General features: G+C 45.3%; 1 protein-coding gene across 1 annotated transcript in view; it reads right to left on the reverse strand.

Annotated features, from left to right (window-relative positions):
- Positions 1-306: 306 nt before the first annotated feature.
- LOC106574487 (SLIT and NTRK-like protein 3) overlaps positions 307-27141 on the reverse strand; it is a 28318-nt gene continuing 1483 nt past the window's right edge. The window contains exons 2-10 of the mRNA XM_014150393.3: positions 24083-24367; positions 23637-23888; positions 23308-23423; positions 22425-23056; positions 21874-22064; positions 9387-9490; positions 9083-9302; positions 8715-8841; positions 307-3645 (exon numbers count right to left, since the gene is read on the reverse strand). Of these exons, the coding sequence (XP_014005868.3) occupies positions 2555-3645; positions 8715-8841; positions 9083-9302; positions 9387-9490; positions 21874-22064; positions 22425-23056; positions 23308-23423; positions 23637-23888; positions 24083-24307 (2958 nt within the window). The 5' untranslated portion in view covers positions 24308-24367 and the 3' untranslated portion in view covers positions 307-2554. The remainder of the gene's footprint in view (positions 3646-8714; positions 8842-9082; positions 9303-9386; positions 9491-21873; positions 22065-22424; positions 23057-23307; positions 23424-23636; positions 23889-24082; positions 24368-27141) is intronic.

The raw sequence follows: 27141 nt of genomic DNA on the forward strand, positions 1-27141 counted from the left end.
ACGGTAGATTTCACACTATTAGAGACTATCTATATCCTTCAATGTTTCACGTCCTAAGGCCTCTCTCTTTCTAGTCTCTGTTACGCTTTTTTATTCTCTCTCTCTATCTCCCTTTTTGTTTGTAAGGGTTTAACACTGCTTATAGACTTCATACCTCAATATACTGCCTTCATGCATCATTAGAGGACAGCGGAGCATGTGTGTGTATTTGTGTGTGAGTGTGTGTGTGACATACCACATCAAACAGCAATGAAAGAGCCTGCTCGAAATGTACTACTCTGGGCCAGTGTGTGTGTGTGTGTGTGTGTGTGTGTGTGTGTGTGTGTGTGTGTGTGTGTGTGTGTGTGTGTGTGTGTGTGTGTGTGTGTGTGTGTGTGAGGCACAGTGTAATTCAGGCCATGGTTTTAGAGTAGCACCCTTTATTGTATATATTATGTGGTCAGTGTAGAGAGGGCTAAACCAGATGCAGAATTGTCCTGGCCAAACTTCCTCCTGCAGAGTTACCCTCTCAACAAGCTGCGTTTCATCGCTAACATGAGTGTTTATGTTGGGCTGGAGCAAAAGCCTGCACCTACAGTAGGGCTATTACTAGCTTCCACAGCCACAAAGTCATAATTATGGTTAAACTCTGCCTATTTCAACAATGTCTCTTCTTAAAATTTGATTTTAAACCTAACAATAATCTTAATCCTAACAAGAACCACACTGTTAACCTTATGCCTTACCCTAACCAAAAAGCCAACAAAAAATCCCATATATTTTTTATATGCGGCCAATCTTGACTTTGTGGCTGTGGTAACCAGTGGAAACCACCCTGTATCTCTCCAGGAGGAGGATTGGCCATCTCTGCTATACACTGATATAATATGATCCCATACAGTAGCAAAGCTCCAACACACAAGAAACTAAGAATAAATATATTCACAATTTCCTCTAATATTTGTAGGAGATAAAAGCATAAAAGGTACCTCCTTTAAAAGATAATAATGGATATTTAATAGAAGTGTCTTTCCCATGTCGAAACGCTTTGTCCTGGTTTTCTGTTCTTTTCCCTACTTTAAATCCAATGAAGTGACTTGACTGCCGTTGTCCGATGAAAGTAATTAAGTCAGGATCCCCTTTAGGAGTTTATAGCTGTGTCTCATGGTTCTCTCGCATCCCAAAGGTCCTTATATTCCACCTGAGAACCTATTCAGGAAATGTCCTATTCAGGAAATGCAAATATACAAACACAAATAAACTCTTACAAATGCAAATATACTCCTCTGTCTCTTCACATGAGGAAGGCTACTTTTGACTATAATCCGGGAAATACTGTTTCAGCTTTTGATTGAATAGGGCCTTCAATTTCCCAGAGCAGCTCTGAGTCCCAGCCATTAGTATTCAAACCTCTGTTTAGATAAATAGATCTGTGTTCATAGAAAAATAAGCCTTGACCACTTGACCACCAGTCAAATACGTGTGTCAAATACATTCAAATACTGTACTTGAGCTGCCCTTGAGTTAGTTTGCCCAGTACCACTGTGGCACCAACGGAATAGCCCCATAAGTGTGTAAGCTAAATCCAAACTCATCTCAAGCACTTTTTTGAATGTATCGGACATGTGTATTAGACCCACGTCTGGCTGCTAGTTGCTAAGGCACTTGACTGTGTCATATCTCTCTCTCCCTCTTTCCACACCACAGGAGGCTGGTGAGAGGAGGACGGCTCATAATAATGGCTGGGACGGCGTGAATGGAATGGTACCCAACACGTTTGATACCATTCCATTATTCTGTTCCAGCCATTACAATGAGCCCGTCCTTCTCAATGAAGGTACCACCAGCATCCTGTGGTCCACAGTAACACTCCGACACAGCGACACTAATACCAGGGATGTAGTGTCCAGGGTAAACACACTTCATCACCTCTTCCGCATTCTTTTCATATGGAAAGTGTTCATGCTACATTAGACGGCGGCCAGACTGGGACTCTGCGTTTACACCCCTCCTCTCTTTACCACTTCATTCCTGACTCCTCCCTGTGTCTCAGTCTCTCTTTCACTCTCACTGTGTTTCATGGTGTAATTGGAGAGGCAGAGCAACTGAGTATCTCATCAGCAGGTCTTTAGAGAGCGAACATAAACACACACACCCACCACATTGTTTAACATAAACACACATACTCCCACCCACCACATTGCATGAACACACACACACACACACACGCACACACACACGCACGCACACGCGCACACACACGCACACACACGCACACACACGCACACACACACACACACACACCACATTGTCTTGCTTTGTGATGCTGGGAATAAAAAAAGCCTGATACTTAGTATTTAGTCAACGGTAGAAAAAAGAATTGCTAGTCTGAGGCACTGATCTAGGATCAGCTTATCCTTTACAAAGCCTCATCTAAGGGTAACTTCCTCCTAGTCCTAACAGCTCTCGCCACACACAGGTTTACCTCTGCATATCAACATGTTCAAGACATGACATATTACAGGAGTCATTTATTGTCATCGCCAGAGGTTCCATAGTAACATTAGAACATCTGTTAGAACTGATAAGATCTGTCCAGGACTTCCATGTAATCCGGCTTGGTACTGAGTCTCATTCTCAACTCTCGCGGAAACTCTGAGTTCTGGCTCTGATTACTACTACTTGGCCCCGCGCACGCTGTCATTGTAGTAACCACGAGTGATTGGCTGGCTCTAGTTTCCTCTTTGGGTTCGGGGGGCTGAGGGGGTTGTGGAGGGTGGGGATACCGGGGTGGTGGGGGACGTGTATGCCTGTCCGGCAGGTCTCGGAACTCTGGGACGGCGGCAGACATTCCAGAGATCCCAAACAGGCAGTCAACCAATCCCACCTTGGGGGTGGGGCCCTGGCTGTCTATGACCGTTGGGCAGAGGGTCCCGTTTCCGCGGAGATCTGAAAGAGGGGGTCCCACTGCCCCGGGAATGGTACTGATGGGGGGGGAGGACACCTCCATGTTCCACTCTCTCTCTCTCTCTGCCACCAAACGATAGTGTCCTTCGCTCTCTCTCTCCCCCGCCGAGTGGTATCTTCCCACGTTCCCTTTCTCTTTAGAAGCAGAGAACTGCTGCTGTTGTTGCCATTGCTGCTTCACCACTGAATCATCCTCATTCTTATAGACTGGGCTACTGCACATGTGTGTTGAGGGACTGAGGTTAGGGTTAGGGCCAGGGTCGGCAGGGAGGATGCTATCGTAGACGAGGCTATGCTGCAAGGCAGACAGAGGAGGAGGAGGGGTATTCGGTACTGGTAACCTGTGGTGCTGCTGCTCGGTGAATATCCCACATTCCATCTGGATCCCGGCCAGATCCACCTCTCCCTGCCGCCGGAACGGCAGCTTGTCCCGCCTCCTCAGGGCATAGGCGATCAGCGCTGCTGCCGCAAAGAACGCCGACACGAACAGCACCAGCAGGCTAAGCACCAACACCGACAGAGGGATGGAAGTCTTAGGGAGGGGACCCAGGGGGCCATGGCCTGGCACGGGGTAGCCCAGAGAGAAATCACCATCTGGGGCTGTGGAGCTGTTCCACTCCCCCTGGTTCTCCACCGTGGCCTGGTGGGTGTCCAGGTCTGGACAGAGGAGGTCCAGGGAAAGAGAGCGAAGGTCTGTACCTACAACAAAGATACACAATGAAAAGAAAGGCACTTTCTTTACGTCACTGAAGTACAACAAACCAAACAAATATAGGAACAACAGTGGAAGAGCCCCATGCATTCACCTACACTGCACACCTGTGTAGAGGAGCGGCAACTTCACACATCCATGCCAGACAGATACGCAAAGACCTCCCTTCACGGGCCACGTTCACAGCAAATTCCCATATATATATTATATATATATATATATATATATATATATATATACACAGACATATATATACACATATATATATATAAGTATTTTAGAATATCTAATGATGGAAAATACATTTGAATTGATTAAAAGTTCATTTTGTGCAATTGTATAGCTGAAAATGTCCCTGTCCCACTATTCAAACACCATTCAAGGGAAGTGGGACAGTACTATAAATCTGATTTCATAAAATATAATAACGGTTTACATGAGTAGTTATATTTTAAAACACCACCAATAACTATTCATTTTAACACCAAAAGGTAGATTGTTGAACAATAAAAACACATTCAGCAACAACCCAAAAGCATTAGTTGTGATTGGGTTGCAAAATGACCATAGTACAGTACCGTCCAACACACATGTACCACTACACCTGATGTCCCACTAATGTGGACATCTCCCTAAGCCGGTCTAGAAACTAGATTTGACTTAGTCATGCATTTTGATTTACACACTTATTTATATAATAGTTATAGGAGCCACCTCCCATATCTTATAGTCCCAGGATTCTGTAGTTCCATGGTGTGGTTATGTTTGTTATAGCTAGAGGACTTGTAAATACTGTAGCTATTGAAAAAGCTGTTACATGATATCAAATCAAATGTGTCATGTGCCTAATACAACCTTACCATGAAAAGCCCTTAACCAAAAATGGAGTTTTAAGAAAGTAGTAATACATTTTGTCATAGTAACACAATAAGTGTTACTAAACGAGGCTCTATACAGGGGGTACCGAGTCAATGTGCGGGGGTACAGGTTAGTTGAGGTAATTTGTACATGTAGGTAGGGGTAAAGTGACTATGCATAGATACTAAACAGTGAGTAGCAGCAGTGTAAAAAGAGGGGGGGGTTAATGCAAATAGTCCGGGTGGCTATTTGATTAGTTGTTAAGCAATCTTATGACTTGGGGGTAGAAGCTGTTATGGAGCCTTTTGGACCTGGACTTGGTGCTCTGTTACCGCTTGCCATGCAGTAGCAGAGAGAACAGTCTATGACTTGGGTGACTGGAGTCTTTGACAATTGTTTGGGCCTTCCTCTGACACCGCCTAGTATATAGGTCCTGGATGGCAGGAAGCTTGGCCCCAGTGATGTACTGGGCCGTACGCACTACCCTCTGTAGCGCTTTACGGTCAGATGACAAGCAGTTGCCATACCAGGCGGTGATGCAACCAGTAAGGATGCTCTCGATGGTGCAGATGTAGAACCTTTTGAGGATCTGGGGACCCATGCCAAATCTTTTCAGTCTCCTGAGGGGGAAAAGGAGTTGTCGCACCCTCTTCAAGACTGCCTTATACAGACTTCCGTAATATTAGACATCGCGCACCAGCTGTTTTTGACGGAGCTCATCCAGTTTATTCTCCAGTGATTGCACATTGGCCAATAGAACGGATGGTAGAGGCGAGTTACCCACTCGCCGATGAATTCTCACAAGGCACCCGGATCTGTGCCCCCTGTATCTCCGTCTTTTCTTCATGCGAATGATGGGGATTTGGACCTGATCCGGGAGCAAGAGTATATCCTTCGCGTCAGACTCAATAAAGAAAAAATCTTTGTCCAATTCGAGGTGAGTAATCGCTGTTCTGATATCCAGAAGCTTTTTTCGCTCAGTGACTTTCAACGTGGCACTGTCATAGGATGCCACCTTTCCAACAAGTCATCCCCGCTAGAGCTGCCCCGGTCAACTGTAAGTGCTGTTATTGTGAAGTGGAAACATCTAGGAGCAACAATGGCTCAGCCGCAAAGTGCTAGGCCACACAAGCTCACAGAACGGGACTGCTGAGTGCACGTAAAAATCATCTGTCCTCGTTTGCAACACTCACTCCCGAGTTCAACTGCCTCTGGAAGCAAAGTCAGCACAATAACTGTTCGTCGGGAGGGTCATGAAATGGGTTTTCATGGCCGAGTAGCCACACACAAGCCTAAGATCATCATGCGCGATGCCAAGCTTCAGATGGAGTGATGTAAAGCTTGCCTCCATTGGACTCTGGAGCAGTGGAAACGCATTCTCTGGAGTGATGAATCACGCTTCATCATCTGGACGAATCTGGTATTGGCGGAAGCCAGGAGAACGCTACCAGCCCGAATACATAGTGCCAACTGTTAAGTTTGGTGGAGGAGGAATAATGGTCTGGGGCTATTTTTCATTGTTTGGTGGAGGAGGAATAATGGTCTGGGGCTATTTTTCATTGTTTGGTGGAGGAGGAATAATGGTCTGGGGCTATTTTTCATTGTTTGGTAGAGGAGGAATAATGGTCTGGGGCTATTTTTCATTGTTTGGTGGAGGAGGAATAATGGTCTGGGGCTGTTTTTCATTGTTTGGTGGAGGAGGAATAATGGTCTGGGGCTATTTTTCATTGTTTGGTGGAGGAGGAATAATGGTCTGGGGCTGTTTTTCATTGTTTGGTGGAGGAGGAATAATGGTCTGGGGCTATTTTTCATTGTTGGAGGAGGAATAATGGTCTGGGGCTGTTTTTCATTGTTTGGTGGAGGAGGAATAATGGTCTGGGGCTGTTTTTCATTGTTTGGTGGAGGAGGAATAATGGTCTGGGGCTATTTTTCATTGTTTGGTGGAGGAGGAATAATGGTCTGGGGCTGTTTTTCATTGTTTGGTGGAGGAGGAATAATGGTCTGGGGCTATTTTTCATTGTTGGAGGAGGAATAATGGTCTGGGGCTGTTTTTCATTGTTTGGGCTAGGCCCCTTAGTTCCAGTGAAGGGAAATCTTAACGCTACAGCATACAATGACATTCTAGACAATTCTGTGCTTCTAACTATGTGGCAACAGTTTGGGCCCTGTGCACGAAGCGAGGTCCATGCAGAAATGGTTTGTCGAGATCGGTGTAGAAGAACTTGACTGACCTACACAGAGCCTTGAACTCAACCCCATCCAACACTTTTGGGATGAATTGGAACGCCAACTGCGAGCCAGGCCTAAACGCCCAACATCAGTGCCCGACCTTACTAATGCTCTTGTTGCTGAATGGAAGCAGCAGCAATGTCCGCCCTAGTGGAAAGCCTTCCCAGATGAGTGGAGGCTGTTATAGCAGCAAAGGGGGGGACAGACTCCATATTAATGCCCATGATTTTGGAATTTGACATTCGACGAGCAGGTGTCCACATACTTTTGGTCATATTGTGTATGTGACTGAAAATGTTGCTGTATTGTGTTGTATGGTGCAAGAAACCACAATGCAATGCATTATTATTCCCACACCATTATCACTACAGAGAGTCAGACAAGCCTATTGGCTTCTTAGCTTACGTTTAGCTTATTCAAGCCGGTCTCAAAATGCAACACTGCCCCTTTAAGATATAAAAAAGCTCTTTACCTGACTCGCTTTTCAACGTTGGCTAGATATGTACATGTTTTGTAGTCTTGTAGGAAGCAATCACTCCCCCATTGCTGACAAGAAATTAGCTAATAGCTCAGAAACGTGCATAGAATATGAACAAATGTGCACACGCGGCTACATGCATTGATCTCAAAACGAACACATCTTCTCGCGAACGCTCGTGTCTGTCAATGCAATAGAATCCTCCTCCGGTGCGCTCTATTTAAAACAAAATCACATACTAAGTCTTGTGTTTTTGGTATGCCTCATTGAAAGCGGCTAATATTATGTTGTTTCGATCACAATTCCCACAGTAGAAGGAAACGCTGATAGTGTAAACCACAGGTGTCAAACTAATTCCACGGAGGGCCGAATGTCTGAGGGCTTTCGCTCCTCCCTTGTACCTGATTGATGAATTAAGGTCACTGATTAGTAAGGAACTCCCCTCACCATCAGACACTACGCCCTCCATGGAAAGAGTTTGACACCCCTGGTGTAGACTCCTTTAACTGGGGAAACTAGTATAGATCAATCTAGTGCGTCTCTGCACAGACCTGTATTTCCTAGGCGCGGCAGTCAGTTTAGAGGGAACATTGCTTCTGAAATCCTTCGTTTTGGACTCTGTGTGCATGGAGAGTTCTCTGAAGACCGTTGGTTCCAGACAGATATGTAAGAGAGTTGTCCAGCTCGATCTCATCTTCCCAGATTTGAATGTGAGCATGCAATCTGCGTTTGTTACTTTTGTGTCTGTTATTATTGTCTGTCTTTCCCCTAAAAATTCCAGTCTCTTTTCATATAGTCTTTTTTTCCATTTAATCAAATACTATGGAAATACCCCACACCTTTTCCCTTCCTTTCATTTAGCATTATGCCAAACTCTTTATTATTCATTCATCCTTTACATTCAGCACATTATCCTGGTTATTTCCTAATAAATCTGTTGTTTATAAAGTATCTACTCTTCTCCATGAATGCATTGCCTTGTCATTTAACAGTACTCAATTGCCTTCAGATAGAATTATGTGATAAGTTGTATTTATTATCCCTTGTTGCTAAATGATAGTTTCTTGCTGACTCAGAACACACAAGTGGTGCCCGATTAATGAATTCACATAGACACTCCTTTACACCTGGGAGGTGTGTGAAGCGTCAAGGGGAGAGGAATGGTGAATGGTATGGTAATGTTAACTGTGCTAGAAAAATAAATAAAGAGTTGCACACTCTATATATACAGTATATAAACTCCCACTCATTTATTGGGTAAAACACCAATGTTTCGGCAGACGTTCGGTAGCCTTCAGATGTTGCTGTTTTACCCAATAAATGACTGTGAGTTTCTATGTATATAGCCCCTCTCTTTATTTATTTTCGTAGCTTACAGTTTATTCGCCGTTAGTCAGCACCTCTACACAAAATAATGTTCTCTGGGTGTGCGCCAGCTCATGCTTTTAATTAGAACGTTAACTGTGCTGCCATGAGCCTTAGACCCAGTACCTGTGGTCTCTTCTGGTGAGTGACAGACCACCTCCCCCACCACCACCACCGCACTCAGGCCCTCCAGCCAGCGCTTCAGAGGGGCCGCATCACACCTGCACTCCCATGGGTTCTGCTGCAGGTCCACCTGGGAGGAGATGATGAGAAAAGCTTTATTTCCATCTGTTTCCATAGAAATGTGATTGGTGCCGTACAAAATGAGGAACATCTGGACTAGTCCAGTTAGATTCTCTAGATTCCCCTTCACAGACAGACTGACAGACACACCTGTGCCCATACAGGATACACACACCTATACCAATACTACACACACCCTGTCTGCACACACACCTAACCCCCTACAAACCTCCCTCCCTTCCTCCTCATACCTGCACCAGTCCAGTGAGGTGCTCTAACACCCCCTCTACAGGCAGGCTGAGGAAGTGGTTGTTGCGGAGGTTGAGGCGAGAGAGGGAGATGCCCTGGAACACTCCGACAGGAAGTGACCTCAGCAGGTTGGCGTTGAGGAAGAGCAGCTGGAGAGACGGCATGGGGCTGAACGCTCCCGCATCCACCACACCGATCTCATTGAACTCAAAATACAGGTACCTACAAGGAGACATGATCATACAGGACCCAGGAACGTGTGTGTGTGTGTGTGTGTGAGTGAGTGTGTGTGGCAGTCAGTCCTACCTGAGGTTAAGTAGACCCAGGAACATGTGTGGGCTAAGCCTCTGCAGGTTGTTGCCGTTCAGGTAGAGACTCCTCAGGGTCGGCAGGCTGGAGAACGCTCCCTCCTGGGGAACCAGACAGAGAGAGAGGGGAGAGAGAGAGACAGAGAAAGAGAGACAGACAGACAGACAGAAAGAGAGAGACAGAAAGAGAGAGAGAGATAGACAAGGACAGAGAAATAGAAAGAGAGATAGACAGACAGACAGACAGACAGACAGACAGACAGACAGACAGACAGACAGACAGACAGACAGACAGACAGACAGACAGACAGACAGACAGACAGACAGACAGACAGACAGACAGACAGACAGACAGACAGAAAGAGAGAGACAGAAAGAGAGAGAGAGATAGACAAGGACAGAGAAATAGAAAGAGAGCGAGAGAGAAAGAGAAGGTAAATACAGGAGCTTCGTGTCCATATAGGCCTAATGTTTTGGTTTTTACGAATAATTAAATCATAGATATCAAACTTGGCCATAAGTGCTCCCCGTGTATGACACCTCAGGCTAAAGACAATCTGAACCCTAGGAGATCCTCTCTGGGTAACGACAACCTGAATAAAGGAGATCCTCTCTGGGTAACGACAACCTGAATAAAGGAGATCCTCTGGCTAATGACAACCTGAATAAAGGAGATCCTTTCTGGGTAACGACAACCTGAATAAAGGAGATCCTCTGGCTAATGACAACCTGAATAAAGGAGATCCTCTCTGGCTAACGACAACCTGAATAAAGGAGATCCTCTGGCTAACGACAACCTAAATAAAGGAGACCCTCTGGCTACTGACAACCTGAATAAAGGAGATCCTCTCTGGCTAACGACAACCTAAATAAAGGAGATCCTCTGGCTAACGACAACCTGAATAAAGGAGATCCTCTCTGGGTAACGACAACCTAAATAAAGGACACCCTCTGGCTAATGACAACCTGAATAAAGGAGATCCTATCTGGGTAACGACACCTGAATAAAGGAGATCCTCTGGCTAATGACAACCTGAATAAAGGAGATCCTCTCTGGCTAATGACAACCTGAATAAAGGAGATCCTCTGGCTAACGACAACCTAAATAAAGGAGATCCTCTGGCTAACGACAACCTGAATAAAGGAGATCCTCTCTGGCTAACGACAACCTAAATAAAGGAGATCCTCTCTGGCTAATGACAACCTGAATAAAGGAGATCCTCTCTGGCTAACGACAACCTAAATAAAGGAGACCCTCTGGCTAATGACAACCTGAATAAAGGAGATCCTCTCTGGCTAACGACAACCTAAATAAAGGAGATCCTCTGGCTAACGACAACCTGAATAAAGGAGATCCTCTGGCTAACGACAACCTGAATAAAGGAGATCCTCTCTGGGTAACGACAACCTAAATAAAGGAGATCCTCTCTGGCTAATGACAACCTGAATAAAGGAGATCCTCTCTGGCTAACGACAACCTAAATAAAGGAGATCCTCTGGCTAACGACAACCTAAATAAAGGAGATCCTCTCTGGCTAACGACAACCTGAATAAAGGAGATCCTCTCTGGCTAACGACAACCTAAATAAAGGAGATGCTCTGGCTAACGACAACCTAAATAAAGGAGATCCTCTGGCTAATGTCAACCTGAATAAAGGAGATCCTCTGGCTAACGACAACCTGAATAAAGGAGATCCTCTGGCTAACGACAACCTGAATAAAGGAGATCCTCTGGCTAACGACAACCTGAATAAAGGAGACCCTCTCTGGCTAACGACAACCTGAATAAAGGAGACCCTCTGGCTAACGACAACCTGAATAAAGGAGATCCTCTAGCTAATGTCAACCTGAATAAAGGAGATCCTCTGGCTAACGACAACCTGAATAAAGGAGACCCTCTGGCTAACGACAACCTGAATAAAGGAGACACTCTGGCTAACAACAACCTAAATAAAGGAGATCCTCTCTGGCTAACGACAACCTGAATAAAGGAGATCCTCTGGCTAATGTCAACCTGAATAAAGGAGATCCTCTGGCTAACGACAACCTGAATAAAGGAGACCCTCTGGCTAACGACAACCTGAATAAAGGAGACCCTCTGGCTAATGACAACCTGAATAAAGGAGACCCTCTGGCTAACGACAACCTGAATAAAGGAGACCCTCTGGCTAACGACAACCTGAATAAAGGAGATCCTCTGGGTAACGACAACCTGAATAAAGGAGATCCTCTCTGGCTAACGACAACCTAAATAAAGGAGATCCTCTCTGGCTAATGACAACCTGAATAAAGGAGATCCTCTCTGGCTAACGACAACCTAAATAAAGGAGACCCTCTGGCTAATGACAACCTGAATAAAGGAGATCCTCTCTGGCTAACGACAACCTAAATAAAGGAGATCCTCTGGCTAACGACAACCTGAATAAAGGAGATCCTCTGGCTAACGACAACCTGAATAAAGGAGATCCTCTCTGGGTAACGACAACCTAAATAAAGGAGATCCTCTCTGGCTAATGACAACCTGAATAAAGGAGATCCTCTCTGGCTAACGACAACCTAAATAAAGGAGATCCTCTGGCTAACGACAACCTAAATAAAGGAGATCCTCTCTGGCTAACGACAACCTGAATAAAGGAGATCCTCTCTGGCTAACGACAACCTAAATAAAGGAGATGCTCTGGCTAACGACAACCTAAATAAAGGAGATCCTCTGGCTAATGTCAACCTGAATAAAGGAGATCCTCTGGCTAACGACAACCTGAATAAAGGAGATCCTCTGGCTAACGACAACCTGAATAAAGGAGATCCTCTGGCTAACGACAACCTGAATAAAGGAGACCCTCTCTGGCTAACGACAACCTGAATAAAGGAGACCCTCTGGCTAACGACAACCTGAATAAAGGAGATCCTCTAGCTAATGTCAACCTGAATAAAGGAGATCCTCTGGCTAACGACAACCTGAATAAAGGAGACCCTCTGGCTAACGACAACCTGAATAAAGGAGACACTCTGGCTAACAACAACCTAAATAAAGGAGATCCTCTCTGGCTAACGACAACCTGAATAAAGGAGATCCTCTGGCTAATGTCAACCTGAATAAAGGAGATCCTCTGGCTAACGACAACCTGAATAAAGGAGACCCTCTGGCTAACGACAACCTGAATAAAGGAGACCCTCTGGCTAATGACAACCTGAATAAAGGAGACCCTCTGGCTAACGACAACCTGAATAAAGGAGACCCTCTGGCTAACGACAACCTGAATAAAGGAGATCCTCTGGGTAACGACAACCTGAATAAAGGAGATCCTCTCTGGGTAATGACAACCTGAATAAAGGAGATCCTCTCTGGCTAATGTCAACCTAAATAAAGGAGACCCTCTGGCTAACGACAACCTGAATAAAGGAGACCCTCTGGCTAATGACAACCTGAATAAAGGAGACCCTCTGGCTAATGACAACCTGAATAAAGGAGACCCTCTGGCTAACGACAACCTAAATAAAGGAGATCCTCTCTGGCTAACGACAACCTGAATAAAGGAGATCCTCTGGCTAATGTCAACCTGAATAAAGGAGATCCTCTGGCTAACGACAACCTGAATAAAGGAGACCCTCTGGCTAACGACAACCTGAATAAAGGAGACCCTCTGGCTAACGACAACCTGAATAAAGGAGACCCTCTGGCTAACGACAACCTGAATAAAGGAGATCCTCTCTGGCTAACGACAACCTGAATAAAGGAGATCCTCTGGCTAATGTCAACCTGAATAAAGGAGATCCTCTGGCTAACGACAACCTGAATAAAGGAGACCCTCTGGCTAACGACAACCTGAATAAAGGAGACCCTCTGGCTAACGACAACCTGAATAAAGGAGATCCTCTGGGTAACGACAACCTGAATAAAGGAGATCCTCTGGCTAACGACAACCTGAATAAAGGAGATCCTCTCTGGCTAACGACAACCTAAATAAAGGAGATGCTCTGGCTAATGACAACCTGAATAAAGGAGACCCTCTGGCTAACGACAACCTGAATAAAGGAGACCCTCTGGCTAACGACAACCTAAATAAAGGAGATCCTCTCTGGCTAACGACAACCTAAATAAAGGAGATCCTCTGGCTAACGACAACCTGAATAAAGGAGACCCTCTGGGTAACGACAACCTGAATAAAGGAGACCCTCTGGCTAACGACAACCTGAATAAAGGAGATCCTCTGGGTAACGACAACCTGAATAAAGGAGACCCTCTGGCTAACGACAACCTGAATAAAGGAGATCCTCTCTGGGTAACGACAACCTGAATAAAGGAGACCCTCTGGCTAATGACAACCTGAATAAAGGAGAACCTCTCTGGGTAACGACAACCTGAAAAAAGGAGATCCTCTCTGGGTAACGACAACCTGAATAAAGGAGATCCTCTGGCTAATGACAACCTGAATAAAGGAGATCCTCTGGCTAACGACAACCTGAATAAAGGAGACCCTCTGGCTAATGACAACCTGAATAAAGGAGATCCTCTGGCTAACGACAACCTAAATAAAGGAGATGCTCTGGTTAACGACAACCTGAATAAAGGAGATCCTCTCTGGGTAACGACAACCTGAATAAAGGAGACCCTCTGGCTAACGACAACCTGAATAAAGGAGATCCTCTGACTAATGACAACCTGAATAAAGGAGATCCTCTCTGGGTAACGACAACCTGAATAAAGGAGATCCTCTGGCTAATGACAACCTGAATAAAGGAGATCCTCTCTGGGTAACGACAACCTGAATAAAGGAGATCCTCTGGCTATCGACAACCTGAATAAAGGAGACCCTCTGGCTAATGACAACCTGAATAAAGGAGATGCTCTGGCTAACGACAACCTAAATAAAGGAGATCCTCTGGCTAATGTCAACCTGAATAAAGGAGATCCTCTGGCTAACGACAACCTGAATAAAGGAGATCCTCTGGCTAACGACAACCTGAATAAAGGAGATCCTCTGGCTAACGACAACCTGAATAAAGGAGACCCTCTCTGGCTAACGACAACCTGAATAAAGGAGACCCTCTGGCTAACGACAACCTGAATAAAGGAGATCCTCTGGCTAATGTCAACCTGAATAAAGGAGATCCTCTGGCTAACGACAACCTGAATAAAGGAGACCCTCTGGCTAACGACAACCTGAATAAAGGAGACACTCTGGCTAACAACAACCTAAATAAAGGAGATCCTCTCTGGCTAACGACAACCTGAATAAAGGAGATCCTCTGGCTAATGTCAACCTGAATAAAGGAGATCCTCTGGCTAACGACAACCTGAATAAAGGAGACCCTCTGGCTAACGACAACCTGAATAAAGGAGACCCTCTGGCTAATGACAACCTGAATAAAGGAGACCCTCTGGCTAACGACAACCTGAATAAAGGAGACCCTCTGGCTAACGACAACCTGAATAAAGGAGATCCTCTGGGTAACGACAACCTGAATAAAGGAGATCCTCTCTGGGTAATGACAACCTGAATAAAGGAGATCCTCTCTGGCTAATGTCAACCTAAATAAAGGAGACCCTCTGGCTAACGACAACCTGAATAAAGGAGACCCTCTGGCTAATGACAACCTGAATAAAGGAGACCCTCTGGCTAATGACAACCTGAATAAAGGAGCCCCTCTGGCTAACGACAACCTAAATAAAGGAGATCCTCTCTGGCTAACGACAACCTGAATAAAGGAGATCCTCTGGCTAATGTCAACCTGAATAAAGGAGATCCTCTGGCTAACGACAACCTGAATAAAGGAGACCCTCTGGCTAACGACAACCTGAATAAAGGAGACCCTCTGGCTAACGACAACCTGAATAAAGGAGACCCTCTGGCTAACGACAACCTGAATAAAGGAGATCCTCTCTGGCTAACGACAACCTGAATAAAGGAGATCCTCTGGCTAATGTCAACCTGAATAAAGGAGATCCTCTGGCTAACGACAACCTGAATAAAGGAGACCCTCTGGCTAACGACAACCTGAATAAAGGAGACCCTCTGGCTAACGACAACCTGAATAAAGGAGATCCTCTGGGTAACGACAACCTGAATAAAGGAGATCCTCTGGCTAACGACAACCTGAATAAAGGAGATCCTCTCTGGCTAACGACAACCTAAATAAAGGAGATGCTCTGGCTAATGACAACCTGAATAAAGGAGACCCTCTGGCTAACGACAACCTGAATAAAGGAGACCCTCTGGCTAACGACAACCTAAATAAAGGAGATCCTCTCTGGCTAACGACAACCTAAATAAAGGAGATCCTCTGGCTAACGACAACCTGAATAAAGGAGACCCTCTGGGTAACGACAACCTGAATAAAGGAGACCCTCTGGCTAACGACAACCTGAATAAAGGAGATCCTCTGGGTAACGACAACCTGAATAAAGGAGACCCTCTGGCTAACGACAACCTGAATAAAGGAGATCCTCTCTGGGTAACGACAACCTGAATAAAGGAGACCCTCTGGCTAATGACAACCTGAATAAAGGAGAACCTCTCTGGGTAACGACAACCTGAAAAAAGGAGATCCTCTCTGGGTAACGACAACCTGAATAAAGGAGATCCTCTGGCTAATGACAACCTGAATAAAGGAGATCCTCTGGCTAACGACAACCTGAATAAAGGAGACCCTCTGGCTAATGACAACCTGAATAAAGGAGATCCTCTGGCTAACGACAACCTAAATAAAGGAGATGCTCTGGTTAACGACAACCTGAATAAAGGAGATCCTCTCTGGGTAACGACAACCTGAATAAAGGAGACCCTCTGGCTAACGACAACCTGAATAAAGGAGATCCTCTGGCTAATGACAACCTGAATAAAGGAGATCCTCTCTGGGTAACGACAACCTGAATAAAGGAGATCCTCTGGCTAATGACAACCTGAATAAAGGAGATCCTCTCTGGGTAACGACAACCTGAATAAAGGAGACCCTCTGGCTATCGACAACCTGAATAAAGGAGACCCTCTGGCTAATGACAACCTGAATAAAGGAGATGCTCTGGCTAACGACAACCTAAATAAAGGAGATCCTCTGGCTAATGTCAACCTGAATAAAGGAGATCCTCTGGCTAACGACAACCTGAATAAAGGAGATCCTCTGGCTAACGACAACCTGAATAAAGGAGATCCTCTGGCTAACGACAACCTGAATAAAGGAGACCCTCTCTGGCTAACGACAACCTGAATAAAGGAGATCCTCTGGCTAATGACAACCTGAATAAAGGAGATCCTCTCTGGGTAACGACAACCTGAATAAAGGAGATCCTCTGGCTAATGACAACCTGAATAAAGGAGATCCTCTCTGGGTAACGACAACCTGAATAAAGGAGATCCTCTGGCTATCGACAACCTGAATAAAGGAGACCCTCTGGCTAATGACAACCTGAATAAAGGAGATGCTCTGGCTAACGACAACCTAAATAAAGGAGATCCTCTGGCTAATGTCAACCTGAATAAAGGAGATCCTCTGGCTAACGACAACCTGAATAAAGGAGATCCTCTGGCTAACGACAACCTGAATAAAGGAGATCCTCTGGCTAACGACAACCTGAATAAAGGAGACCCTCTCTGGCTAACGACAACCTGAATAAAGGAGACCCTCTGGCTAACGACAACCTGAATAAAGGAGATCCTCTGGCTAATGTCAACCTGAATAAAGGAGATCCTCTGGCTAACGACAACCTGAATAAAGGAGACCCTCTGGCTAACGACAACCTGAATAAAGGAGACACTCTGGCTAACAACAACCTAAATAAAGGAGATCCTCTCTGGCTAACGACAACCTGAATAAAGGAGATCCTCTGGCTAATGTCAACCTGAATAAAGGAGATCCTCTGGCTAACGACAACCTGAATAAAGGAGACCCTCTGGCTAACGACAACCTGAATAAAGGAGACCCTCTGGCTAATGACAACCTGAATAAAGGAGACCCTCTGGCTAACGACAACCTGAATAAAGGAGACCCTCTGGCTAACGACAACCTGAATAAAGGAGATCCTCTGGGTAACGACAACCTGAATAAAGGAGATCCTCTCTGGGTAATGACAACCTGAATAAAGGAGATCCTCTCTGGCTAATGTCAACCTAAATAAAGGAGACCCTCTGGCTAACGACAACCTGAATAAAGGAGACCCTCTGGCTAATGACAACCTGAATAAAGGAGACCCTCTGGCTAATGACAACCTGAATAAAGGAGACCCTCTGGCTAACGACAACCTAAATAAAGGAGATCCTCTCTGGCTAACGACAACCTGAATAAAGGAGATCCTCTGGCTAATGTCAACCTGAATAAAGGAGATCCTCTGGCTAACGACAACCTGAATAAAGGAGACCCTCTGGCTAACGACAACCTGAATAAAGGAGACCCTCTGGCTAACGACAACCTGAATAAAGGAGACCCTCTGGCTAACGACAACCTGAATAAAGGAGATCCTCTCTGGCTAACGACAACCTGAATAAAGGAGATCCTCTGGCTAATGTCAACCTGAATAAAGGAGATCCTCTGGCTAACGACAACCTGAATAAAGGAGACCCTCTGGCTAACGACAACCTGAATAAAGGAGACCCTCTGGCTAACGACAACCTGAATAAAGGAGATCCTCTGGGTAACGACAACCTGAATAAAGGAGATCCTCTGGCTAACGACAACCTGAATAAAGGAGATCCTCTCTGGCTAACGACAACCTAAATAAAGGAGATGCTCTGGCTAATGACAACCTGAATAAAGGAGACCCTCTGGCTAACGACAACCTGAATAAAGGAGACCCTCTGGCTAACGACAACCTAAATAAAGGAGATCCTCTCTGGCTAACGACAACCTAAATAAAGGAGATCCTCTGGCTAACGACAACCTGAATAAAGGAGACCCTCTGGGTAACGACAACCTGAATAAAGGAGACCCTCTGGCTAACGACAACCTGAATAAAGGAGATCCTCTGGGTAACGACAACCTGAATAAAGGAGACCCTCTGGCTAACGACAACCTGAATAAAGGAGATCCTCTCTGGGTAACGACAACCTGAATAAAGGAGACCCTCTGGCTAATGACAACCTGAATAAAGGAGAACCTCTCTGGGTAACGACAACCTGAAAAAAGGAGATCCTCTCTGGGTAACGACAACCTGAATAAAGGAGATCCTCTGGCTAATGACAACCTGAATAAAGGAGATCCTCTGGCTAACGACAACCTGAATAAAGGAGACCCTCTGGCTAATGACAACCTGAATAAAGGAGATCCTCTGGCTAACGACAACCTAAATAAAGGAGATGCTCTGGTTAACGACAACCTGAATAAAGGAGATCCTCTCTGGGTAACGACAACCTGAATAAAGGAGACCCTCTGGCTAACGACAACCTGAATAAAGGAGATCCTCTGGCTAATGACAACCTGAATAAAGGAGATCCTCTCTGGGTAACGACAACCTGAATAAAGGAGATCCTCTGGCTAATGACAACCTGAATAAAGGAGATCCTCTCTGGGTAACGACAACCTGAATAAAGGAGATCCTCTGGCTATCGACAACCTGAATAAAGGAGACCCTCTGGCTAATGACAACCTGAATAAAGGAGATGCTCTGGCTAACGACAACCTAAATAAAGGAGATCCTCTGGCTAATGTCAACCTGAATAAAGGAGATCCTCTGGCTAACGACAACCTGAATAAAGGAGATCCTCTGGCTAACGACAACCTGAATAAAGGAGATCCTCTGGCTAACGACAACCTGAATAAAGGAGACCCTCTCTGGCTAACGACAACCTGAATAAAGGAGATCCTCTGGCTAATGACAACCTGAATAAAGGAGATCCTCTCTGGGTAACGACAACCTGAATAAAGGAGATCCTCTGGCTAATGACAACCTGAATAAAGGAGATCCTCTCTGGGTAACGACAACCTGAATAAAGGAGATCCTCTGGCTATCGACAACCTGAATAAAGGAGACCCTCTGGCTAATGACAACCTGAATAAAGGAGATGCTCTGGCTAACGACAACCTAAATAAAGGAGATCCTCTGGCTAATGTCAACCTGAATAAAGGAGATCCTCTGGCTAACGACAACCTGAATAAAGGAGATCCTCTGGCTAACGACAACCTGAATAAAGGAGATCCTCTGGCTAACGACAACCTGAATAAAGGAGACCCTCTCTGGCTAACGACAACCTGAATAAAGGAGACCCTCTGGCTAACGACAACCTGAATAAAGGAGATCCTCTGGCTAATGTCAACCTGAATAAAGGAGATCCTCTGGCTAACGACAACCTGAATAAAGGAGACCCTCTGGCTAACGACAACCTGAATAAAGGAGACACTCTGGCTAACAACAACCTAAATAAAGGAGATCCTCTCTGGCTAACGACAACCTGAATAAAGGAGATCCTCTGGCTAATGTCAACCTGAATAAAGGAGATCCTCTGGCTAACGACAACCTGAATAAAGGAGACCCTCTGGCTAACGACAACCTGAATAAAGGAGACCCTCTGGCTAATGACAACCTGAATAAAGGAGACCCTCTGGCTAACGACAACCTGAATAAAGGAGACCCTCTGGCTAACGACAACCTGAATAAAGGAGATCCTCTGGGTAACGACAACCTGAATAAAGGAGATCCTCTCTGGGTAATGACAACCTGAATAAAGGAGATCCTCTCTGGCTAATGTCAACCTAAATAAAGGAGACCCTCTGGCTAACGACAACCTGAATAAAGGAGACCCTCTGGCTAATGACAACCTGAATAAAGGAGACCCTCTGGCTAATGACAACCTGAATAAAGGAGACCCTCTGGCTAACGACAACCTAAATAAAGGAGATCCTCTCTGGCTAACGACAACCTGAATAAAGGAGATCCTCTGGCTAATGTCAACCTGAATAAAGGAGATCCTCTGGCTAACGACAACCTGAATAAAGGAGACCCTCTGGCTAACGACAACCTGAATAAAGGAGACCCTCTGGCTAACGACAACCTGAATAAAGGAGACCCTCTGGCTAACGACAACCTGAATAAAGGAGATCCTCTCTGGCTAACGACAACCTGAATAAAGGAGATCCTCTGGCTAATGTCAACCTGAATAAAGGAGATCCTCTGGCTAACGACAACCTGAATAAAGGAGACCCTCTGGCTAACGACAACCTGAATAAAGGAGACCCTCTGGCTAACGACAACCTGAATAAAGGAGATCCTCTGGGTAACGACAACCTGAATAAAGGAGATCCTCTGGCTAACGACAACCTGAATAAAGGAGATCCTCTCTGGCTAACGACAACCTAAATAAAGGAGATGCTCTGGCTAATGACAACCTGAATAAAGGAGACCCTCTGGCTAATGACAACCTGAATAAAGGAGACCCTCTGGCTAACGACAACCTAAATAAAGGAGATCCTCTCTGGCTAACGACAACCTAAATAAAGGAGATCCTCTGGCTAACGACAACCTGAATAAAGGAGACCCTCTGGGTAACGACAACCTGAATAAAGGAGACCCTCTGGCTAACGACAACCTGAATAAAGGAGATCCTCTGGGTAACGACAACCTGAATAAAGGAGACCCTCTGGCTAATGACAACCTGAATAAAGGAGAACCTCTCTGGGTAACGACAACCTGAAAAAAGGAGATCCTCTCTGGGTAACGACAACCTGAATAAAGGAGATCCTCTGGCTAATGACAACCTGAATAAAGGAGATCCTCTGGCTAACGACAACCTGAATAAAGGAGACCCTCTGGCTAATGACAACCTGAATAAAGGAGATCCTCTGGCTAACGACAACCTAAATAAAGGAGATGCTCTGGTTAACGACAACCTGAATAAAGGAGATCCTCTCTGGGTAACGACAACCTGAATAAAGGAGACCCTCTGGCTAACGACAACCTGAATAAAGGAGATCCTCTGGCTAATGACAACCTGAATAAAGGAGATCCTCTCTGGGTAACGACAACCTGAATAAAGGAGATCCTCTGGCTAATGACAACCTGAATAAAGGAGATCCTCTCTGGGTAACGACAACCTGAATAAAGGAGATCCTCTGGCTATCGACAACCTGAATAAAGGAGACCCTCTGGCTAATGACAACCTGAATAAAGGAGATCCTCTGGCTAACGACAACCTGAATAAAGGAGACCCTCTGGCTAACGACAACCTGAATAAAGGAGATCCTCTGGCTAACGACAACCTGAATAAAGGAGACCCTCTGGCTAACGACAACCTGAATAAAGGAGATCCTCTGGCTAACGACAACCTGAATAAAGGAGACCCTCTGGCTAACGACAACCTGAATAAAGGAGACCCTCTGGCTAACGACAACCTGAATAAAGGAGACCCTCTGGCTAATGACAACCTGAATAAAGGAGATCCTCTCTGGCTAACGACAACCTGAATAAAGGAGATCCTCTGGCTAACGACAACCTGAATAAAGGAGATCCTCTGGCTAACGACAACCTGAATAAAGGAGACCCTCTGGCTAGTGAAAACCTGAATAAAGGAGATCCGGTTGTTTCCCAGGTGAAGTAGATCCAGACTGGAAAAATTCCAGAAATCTGACTTATAGATCCGCTGGATGAGGTTGCCGCTGAGGTACAGCTTCCGGCCGTTGAGGGGGCGTGGCGTGAGCTGGGACACGTTATGGAAGCCGCTCTCCTTACAGTTGACTGTCAACCCTAGGTCTGGAACAATTATACTGAATCAACTTTATTTGTACAGCTCTTTTCATACATTTCAGCCCAAAGTGTTTTGGATTGAGCACATATGCAAAGCTAGTCTCAGCAGTATGACATCATCAGACAATGGGGCGACTTCCTGTTTACAGACAACAACATAATTCAGATTTGTCACTGGTGCATAGTGCAATGATTGTCCCTGTTAGTTTGTGTCCCTTGTGTCTTGCCCACATTGTGAAGAGCACAATAGTAGCAGTCTTGGCAAATTCAAATCTTGTTGTTGTTTATATCTGTTAGCAGGAAGTCCCCCTGCTGTGTGTGATGATGTCATACTGCTGAGCCAAAGAAGTCCCATCCAAACTGTACCTGAGATGTGGAGGTTACAGGTGCACCCCAGAGGACATATGATGGGGATGGGGGGGCGAGTCTGGTACCCTGCGATGGGAGGGGGCTGGTTGGGGAGGAGGCTACGCTGGGTGGGGGGCGTCCTGGAGGGCCGGGGACGCTTAGTGGGCCGAGGGGACCTCTCTCTCCCCCTCCGCTCCGCCGATGATGAAGTCGACGAAGATGAGGTATGTGTGTTCTGATGGTGAACCATGGAGGACGGCTTGGTGGGTCTGGGCCTCCTAGGGTTGGGGTTTGCTTTTGGGTTAGAGGGCGGATGCTGAGGAGGCTGTACCCCTCCATGCTTCTCCCTCTCTCCCTCCTTCTCCCCTTCTCCCTCCACCTCTCCGGCACACAGTTCTTTGCGTGGTATCTCCCTCAGGTCTTTCCCATGCAGGTGGAAGGGGTATTCGCAGGTGATGTCCCCCACCACTGCAGTATAGGGGATGTGTCCCAGCCAGGTCTGCAGCTGGACAGCCTCACAGCCACAGATCCAGGGGTTCTCCTCCAGCTGGAGCTCCATCAGACTGCGGCCCACGTACTCCAGGGTCCCGGCGTAGGCCAGGCTCTTCAGACGGTTCCCCCGCAGGTCCAGGTGGGTCAGAGACACAGATCTGGGGGTGGAAGGGATCATTACGGCTGGGGTCAATTCCATTTCAATTCAGGAATGAAACTGAAATTCCAATTTCCACATTGCGAAAAATTGGAATTGGAATTGGTGATCATGTTATTGAAGAATAAGGAACATGATTGATACATGTTATAAATGTGATTCAAAACAACTTTTTCAGACAGTTACCTTGGTCAGAGTGAGAAACAGACCCCTGATGTGGACATAGTGCAGGGTTATTAAGCAGCTAGATACCTGAAGAGGTGAGGAGGCAGAGCAGGGATCAGGTTGTCGTTGAGGATGAGCACTCGTAATTTATGCAGGTAGCGTAGCGCCCCACTGTCGATGCGTTTGATGACATTGTAGTCGGCCTGTAGGTAGAAGGGATAGAGGTAAAGTCAAAGTGTTAAAATGTGCCATTTTAACACAAACAAGAACTCATCAGGCTCAGGAGATCACACATAACTTAATGATTATCGTTGTCACAGTAAGTATGGATGAGGACTAATCCCAGTGATTATTGACGAGGATTGACCACAGTGTTTATTGATGGTTCTGATGGGTAGTAATGATGTCAGGCCTACCTGCAGGTACTCCAGTGCCTCCAGGCCAGAGAAGGTGTCGTTGCGGAACACCTCCAGCTTGTTCTCGTGGAGGTAGAGGCGTCTCAGTGTCCCCAGACCATGAAACGCCCCGGGACGGATGTCCTGCAGCGCGTTGTTGCCTAGGTTTATCGCCACGGCATTGCTATGGTGCAGGAAGCCGTTGCTATAGAGACGCCTCAAGGAGTTCCTCTGCAGGTTGAGCTTGAAGGGGCGGAGCCAGGACTGGGACACCTGATTGGTTGATTGATTGATTGGTTGGTTGACTTTATTTAATCATATACAAATACACATATGCCAAAACAGGAACAGTACATTTAGTGCAGTAATGCAGTACAGTGCAAAACAGGGCTGTTTATTAATATACTACTGCAGTATGTATATTATAATATGAAGTACATTAGATGAAGGTAATGCAGTGCAGTCACCTGGCTGGCGTTAGTGAAGCCCCGCCCATCACAGTGCACGTGCAACACGCCCTCTTTGACCTCGCACGTGCACGGCTCGAAGCACGGTTCGTCCACCTCCTCCTCCGAGCTGTCCACCATAGGGGTGTGTGTGGAGGTGGGCGTCGGGGTGTGTGTGTGAGTGTGTGTCTGGGTCGGGGTCACACAACCCAGGACCACCACAGACAGCAGGGAGAGCCACAGCATCCTGCCTCCTCTGCCTTCAGCCCAGCCCAGGGCAGCGGCACACACCCACCCCTCACCGCACTGCATACAGAAACACACACATGGCTACTGTTAAATGGGATCCTCTCAGACCCAGCAGAGTGATGCTTATGCATGTCCCTTTGTTTATGAACTACTGGCACCGTCGCATTAACGTTACTGTTCCTGGTAGTACTCTGGTTTCACATCCTGGAACCAACACTTGGACTGGTACCAGAATTAACTTGGTTTTCACATGAGTGAAAATATCATTTTATATCGTTTTATCATATAGATATATGAGTTATAGTGCTATATTTAAGCACTAAGGCGCGAGGGGGTGTGGTATATGGCCAATATAACACGGCTAAGGGCTGTTCTTAGGCACAACGCAACGCCGAGTAAATATTGTTATAAACTGGGTGGTTCGAGCCCTGAATGCTGATTGGCTGACAGCCGTGGTATATCAGACCGTATACCAAAGGTATGACAAAACATGTATTTTTACTGCTCTAATTACGTTGGTAACCAGTTTATAATAGCAATAAAGCACCTCAGGGATTTGTGATATATGGCCAATATACCACGGCTAAAGGCTGTATCCAGGCACCCCGCGTTGCGTCATGCTTAAGAACAGCCCTTAGCTGGTATATTGCCATATACCACACCCCCTCTGACCTTATTGCTTAATTATAATATAATTCAAGTTTATAGTATATATTTATATAGGAGTTATAGCACGGTTCAGGATACATAACACTTTAGGTTCCATACCAGACAGTGATGTGGAAAACACCCATTACATTCATCAACAAGGAACTGACAACAGCAATCCAAGTCCATTATAATACATTAGGTTGATTACCATGATAATACAGCAGATCGCATGAGAGAGGATCTGAAGACCTCTTCGGGACATAAGAGGCTGCTTTAAAATCATAATGACAGTCAGAGTGATGCTGATGATGACAATAAAATAATATATTATAAACACAGGGCCGGATGGATGAGAGGAGAAGACTGCACTAGAAAACAAGAGATGCCATATGCTGTCTTTAACCAGGAAAATGACACCAGGAGAAGGTGAAATCAGGAGTCTCTCTTTGCCTGATTCATGTAACTTGGAGGCCACCATGCAGAAGGTAATGGGCTACTAATCAAAAAACAATAACAATCAAAAGCTACTAGCTAGTTAAATTGCTCCTGCATTTAGACAGACAGAGAGTCGTCCTCAGGCTCAATTGCTCCTGCATATAGATAGACAGAGAGCCGGCCGGCTGCTGGACGAGATTAGTTTAGAAGCAGCTAGCACACACTGAAGAAGGCCATGATAATGAAGGTTAAAAAAAAGAATAATTGATAATGCAATGATAACAATAACAGCAATTACAACAACGATAATGTAACAATAAGGATAATGTAATAAATGCAACGACAATGTTACAATAAGGATAATGCAACAAAGTGAAGTGGTAATGTAACAACAATGACCATGCAATAAAAATGTGATGATAATGTAACAATAAGGATAATGTAATAAAAGGTCATGATAAGGTAATGATTTGAATCAGTGGCTGGGAAAATACTGCAGTACGATAAACAGACAACCTGAGATGAGATGTCAGAGAGAGGTGATTATGGAATGAGAGGAAGAGGACAAGGGGGAGAAGAGGAGAAGGGGAGTGGAAAAGAAAGGGGAGAGGAGAGGATGATAGATATGAAAAGAAGAGTGGAGAGCAGGGAAGATAAGATGAGAGAAGGGGGAAGAGAAGAAAATAGAAGATTGGAGTGAGGGGGAAATGAGCAGAGGAAGAGAGGGAGCAGAAGAGAGAGAAAATAAGAGGAGAAAAGAAAAGAGAGGACTGAGGGTCTTATGAAAAGAGGAGAGGAGGAGCAGAATGTTGTGCTGAAGAGAGAGGATTGATTGCGTAACCATGAGAAACCGTGAGTCAGTCAGTCAAGGCTATATCGTGTCTCTCTTTCTCTCTCGCTCTCTCTCACACACAGACACGCACACACAGACACACACAGGAGAGCTCCAAGTGAAATAGCTCAAATCTATTGATATTGATTGTATCAAAAGCCTTCCTTTTCCCTGCACACAGTGTTCCCTGGCTGGAGAGAAATAGAAGGGGAGAGAGAGAGAGTATGTATGTGTGTGTCTGTGTGTGTGAGAGAAAGAGGTTTGTAGATTCAGTGGATAAATACATGCAGGTTTGTATTGAGTGGATAAATACATGTAGGTTTGTACTGAGCGGATAAATACATGCAGGTTTGTATTGAGTGGATAAATACATGTAGGTTTGTACTGAGCGGATAAATACATGCAAGTTTGTATTCAGTAGATAAATACATGCAGGTTTGTATTCAGTAGATAAATACATGCAGGTTTGTATTCAATGGATAAATACATGCAGGTTTGTATTCAGTGGATAAATACATGCCGGTTTGTATTCAATGGATAAATACATGCAGGTTTGTATTCAGTAGATAAATACATGCAGGTTTGTATTCAGTGGATAAATACATGCAGGTTTGTATTCAGTGGGTAAATACATGTGGTTTGTATTCAGTGGATAAATACATGCAGGTTTGTATTCAGTGGATAAATACATGCAGGTTTGTATTCAGTAGATACATACATGCAGGTTTGTATTGAGTGGATAAATACATGCAGGTTTGTATTCAGTGGATAAATATATGCAGGTTTGTATTGAGTGGATAAATACATGCAGGTTTGTATTCAGTGGATAAATACATGCAGGTTTGTATTGAGTGGATAAATACATGCAGGTTTGTATTGAGTGGATAAATACATGCAGGTTTGTATTCAGTGG

The sequence above is a fragment of the Salmo salar genome, chromosome 16 (assembly GCF_965601325.2).
Source record: "Salmo salar chromosome 16, fSalSal1, whole genome shotgun sequence".
Taxonomy (NCBI): Eukaryota; Metazoa; Chordata; class Actinopteri; order Salmoniformes; family Salmonidae; genus Salmo; species Salmo salar.